The sequence below is a fragment of the Gigantopelta aegis genome, chromosome 13 (genome assembly GCF_016097555.1).
Source record: "Gigantopelta aegis isolate Gae_Host chromosome 13, Gae_host_genome, whole genome shotgun sequence".
In the NCBI taxonomy this organism is placed as follows: Eukaryota; Metazoa; Mollusca; class Gastropoda; order Neomphalida; family Peltospiridae; genus Gigantopelta; species Gigantopelta aegis.
The window spans coordinates 14,589,260-14,593,992 of NC_054711.1; the positions used below are offsets into that span (position 1 = coordinate 14,589,260).

The 4,733-nt window shown below is 36.9% G+C and overlaps 1 protein-coding gene across 1 annotated transcript in view; it reads left to right on the forward strand.

Moving 5' to 3' along the window:
- Positions 1-4,538: 4,538 nt before the first annotated feature.
- The window catches only part of LOC121387160 (receptor-type tyrosine-protein phosphatase epsilon-like), a 7,791-nt gene continuing 7,596 nt past the window's right edge, over positions 4,539-4,733 (forward strand). The window contains exon 1 of the mRNA XM_041518185.1: positions 4,539-4,570. Coding sequence (XP_041374119.1) covers positions 4,539-4,570 — 32 coding nt within the window. The remainder of the gene's footprint in view (positions 4,571-4,733) is intronic.

Consider the following 4,733-nt stretch of genomic DNA (forward strand, 5'->3'; position numbering starts at 1 on the left):
AGAAAATGTTGGCGAGCATAAAATATTCGCGAATTTAGCGAAGCCATACAAAACGCTAACATTTCATGACGCTAAATATAAACAAAAGTCAGATTAAAACAAAAATCAAACAAGTCTTAAAGCGTATACATATTTAATAACGATTTGAATTAATCAATTCAATTGAATTTCAGAACCAAGGCAAATAAAAAGTTGTCACATATCCTATGTGCACTACCGTTCATGGCACAATAATTAAAACTATTGTCACATCCAGTGCAGTGTCGCAGCAAAGCCAAACGAAATGTCAGTATTATGAATACAGTCTTATAGTTTTAGTGTTTGTAACTTTAGAGCAATAAAGGCACATAATTGTGGTTAAAAATAAATTGTTTTCTTTATTTGACAAAGTGAGAAAAGTACCAGAGCATTGATTACTAGTACGTCTCAGTGGAAAAATGGTGTACGACCCCTGTACGCACAATAGACTACTCCAAAAACACGTTTTCACTGGACTGATTATGTGTGCTTGTTTCGTCGGGGATTAACTGGACAAACAGGCTATAGTCTAGATTAGGCAATTAATACAGACAACAATACTAATTATTTTAGACGTATAACACTGTAATGTTTTTATTAAAATCAAGTTGGAGACAAGGAGCGTCACTTGGATGTTTGAGGCTATATTTCAAACCGGAAATAGTGCGCATTGCATAACATCAAAAATTATCGCGTGTTCTTGTCACTAGTCAGTCTGAAAAAACAACAACAAAAAACGGCCTACGTTTTTTTTAATGTTTGATATGCCGACCTCGCTAATGTTTTATGTCGCTAATATGTCACTGATATGGATTTCGCTAAATTTTAAGGTCGCTAATATTTTCTGATTTACAGTATATACATTTTTTAAATTAAATAAAAAAAAAAAAAAAAAATAGTAATTTCTTATAATTTGGAAATCTAGCCGTATCATTTGGATATTGGATTAATCCACCATATACATATTTAATTATTAGTGTCTACATAAGAAGATGTTTACTTAGATAAAATATACAATAGCTAACAAAGAAAGGAAATATTTTATTTAACGATGCACTCAACACATTTTATTTACGGTTATATGACATCAGACATACGGTTAAGGACCACACATGGGCTACTCTTTCCGATTAGCAGCAAGGGATTTTTTATTTGCGCTTCCCACAGGCAGGATAGCACAAACCATGGCCTTTGTTGAACCAGTTATGGATCACTGGTCAGTGCAAGTGGTTTACACCTACCCATTGAGCCTTGTGGAGCACTCACTCAGGGTTTGGAGTCGGTATCTGGATTACAAATCCCATGCCTCGACTGGGATCCGAACCCAGTACCTACCAGCCTGTAGACCGATGGCCTACGATGACGCCACCGAGGCCGGTCTAAGGAAAAAGTAAGGTTAAGGTACTCTAAAATACAGCCTATTAAATTCTTAAGTGTCTCAACTATTCCTAGCATGTATAGGAAACATACAGTAAGGTTATTCACATACCCGGTATATTTTTACAAAAATAAAGGAAGGAAGGAAATGTTTTATTTAACGATGCACTCAACACATTTTTATTTCTGGCTATATGGCGTCAGACAGGAAGGGATCTTTCATATGCACCATCCCACAGACAGGATAGTACATAGCACGGCCTTTGTTACACCAATTGTGGAGCACTGGCTGGAACAAGAAATAGCCCAATGGATCCATGCACCGACAGGGATTGATCCCAGACTTACCTCACATCAAGCGAATGCTTAATCCACTGGTCTATATCCCGCCCCACTTTTACAAAAATAAAAAATGAAAATAACAAATAACAAATTGTAAATATACCCTGATCATTTAGATAATGAATTAATCCATCATATTCATATTTAATTTTCAGTGTCTGCATAAGAAGGCATTTATTTCTAAGTGAAATTGAGTCAAGACAACCTGACAGCTGTACGCTACCGGGATGAAATTCTTTGCCGTCACATGCTTCCCATTTGGATCGACAGAGAGAACTCTTTCAGCAGGACAATTCCAGGCCGCATACGACACGTGTAACAATGGATATCCTACAGAATGAGAACATTAATGTTCTGCCATGGCCATCAAGATCGCCAGATCTCAACCCCATTGAACATATATGGGACGACCCAGAGCCTCGGACGCTTCTGCAACTGTCACATGCACTGCAGGAAGAATGGGCTAGGATTCCACATGCCCGGATTCAGAGACTCATTCAGTCTATGCCAAGGAGATGTCGTGCAGTGATTGCTGCTGCTGGTGGCCACACAAGGTACTGATTTCAGCGCCATCGTGTGACGCTGTTTGGTGACGAAAACACCTCCACTGCCGTCAGTCCATAGCAAGAACATTGTCACATACTCATGTCAAATTTTACTGCGATACGATCATAAATAACGAAAATTATGCCACTTTGTATTATTATAATAAAGAATACACATTATATTATGTAAGAAAGAAGAAATGCTTTAAATATTTTAAATATTTAACATTTTGAATCGGACATATGGTTAAGGCCCACATAAGGCAGGGTTTCTACCAAAGGGTAAAACAGGTATGGTGCCATACCCATATTTTTTTTTTTTAAAGTTAACATAATGACTCTTATCATTACTGTATGATTTTCTTAAAGCCGCACACCCTAGTTAAATCCAGCGAAAATAAATTATAATTTGGTTAATCTACAAACCTGTAACACACTTAGATCACGTTTTTATCAAATGGAGTGAAAAAGCAGGTTTTATATCGATAAATACCATGGGAATCCCCATGTCCCAATTGTTTGAAATAATTTTGAAAGTTTGTATTCTGATGTCACCGGTAGATGTCGCTCGAAGCACAACAATGCCTACGTCACGACAAATTTCACAGACTTGGGGTGCGTTCTTTTCACCTCTCCTGGACATGTTCCAACTGTTCTGTCCTGGTTGTATCCCCTCTCCAGATATCGTAGGACTTAGCAAAATTATTGGTTTTAAGGGTTTGTAACGTTTTGTATTGAGATACTTACTTGTCTGAACTTTATTGTTACTGAAAATGTTCACGAACTGTGAAGAAAAATCTCACAAATGAACAACAACAAATCGGATGTTGATTGCGCGAACTGTGCACGAGAAAACAAACCGAACCAAAATGATAACGGTCACGTGGTATACCAACGTCTGTGACATTGAAATGGAAATATCCCCTCTAAAAATAGATTAGACCTTGTCTGCTCAACGGTTTTTTCTCAGACGCGCGTGAGTTTTTCAGAAATACAAAAAATGCATTTTGTGGTATTACCGTATTTTCCCATGTATTATGTGCACCGGTGTATAATGCGCACCCCCCACTTTGAACGTTTATTCCAAGAAAAAAAACATGAACCACAATATAATGCGCACCGTTTTTTTAAACCACAAAATCGACAGTGAATGCAAGATGTACCGCTTTCCACCCCGTCACCAAAATTAACGAAAAGCGAAAGAAGCGGTATATTCAAGAAACCAAGAAACAAAACTTAAGTTAGGTATTTGAGTACATAGACCTACATGTCACATTAAACAAAGGCTAGTACTTGTGTACTTACATGTCACAGACTCGCACGTGCATAAATCAAAACAAAGTTATATACCCCATACACTGTAAATGACTAATAAATATATGAAAACAAAAATATAGCATATTACATTTCGTTCTCGTGGCTAACGTGAATGTGCGAGATTTCTAAATTTATAATAGTGTGGTATATTTCCGGTTTGCCGGAAATGGCCAAATTAAATCTCATGGAAATTAAAAATATTTACGGTCCAGTTTTGTCATTTTTGTGCACTTTTTGGCGAGGTATGGATACTTTTGTAGATTTATTTTGCATTTATTACAACCATCACAAGTGAAAAGCGATTTTTAAGAGGGTTTTGGCGTTTCGTTGTAATGAACACTGTCAATAACCTGTAAAGTACCGTAAACTACCGATCAGCGATTTTTCATGGGTGATCGCTGGACATTTTTAAAAGATATTTTTTCTATTGCTATGTATAGTGCACACCCCCATTTTTAACCTGTATTTTCTGGAAAAAAAGTGCGCATAATACACGGGAAAATATGGTACAAAACACCAGGATTACCAGGATTACCAAAAAACACTTCAGGTGAATGGAAATGTATATTCTAAATAATAAACGGTAAGTAAAGTGCAATTTTATTTGTGAAAAATGGGTTTAATAGCGAAAAACAACGCCGTAATGGTTAACAACTAGCCGTAACTAGGGTGTGTACCTTTAACCCTAACCCTAAACTTAACCCATTTTCTTTCGTGGGGATATTGAATTCTATAGCGCCATACACAAAAATTTCTTTCTGGCAGAAACACTGTAAGGAGAAAGGAAAATCGCTGCCACGACATAGACTACTCTTTTAAATTAGCAGCAATGGATCTTTTATATATGTACCATCCCACAGACAGGACAGGATAGTACATACCACAGCTTTTTCAAGTGGAGCACTGACTGAAACGAGATATTGCCCAATGGGCATTAGAATGAGGATTGATCCTAGATCCATCGTCATCAGGTGAATACTTTACCACCGGGTTACAGCCGCACCCCTATATTCTAATATTTTATATTCTATATTCTAAAGTAAATGAGTGTATTGTCAGTGAACGATTACACTGATCAGAAGAAAATTACACTGACAGATTTCAGTTATAATGACGTTGAACAATGACATACTA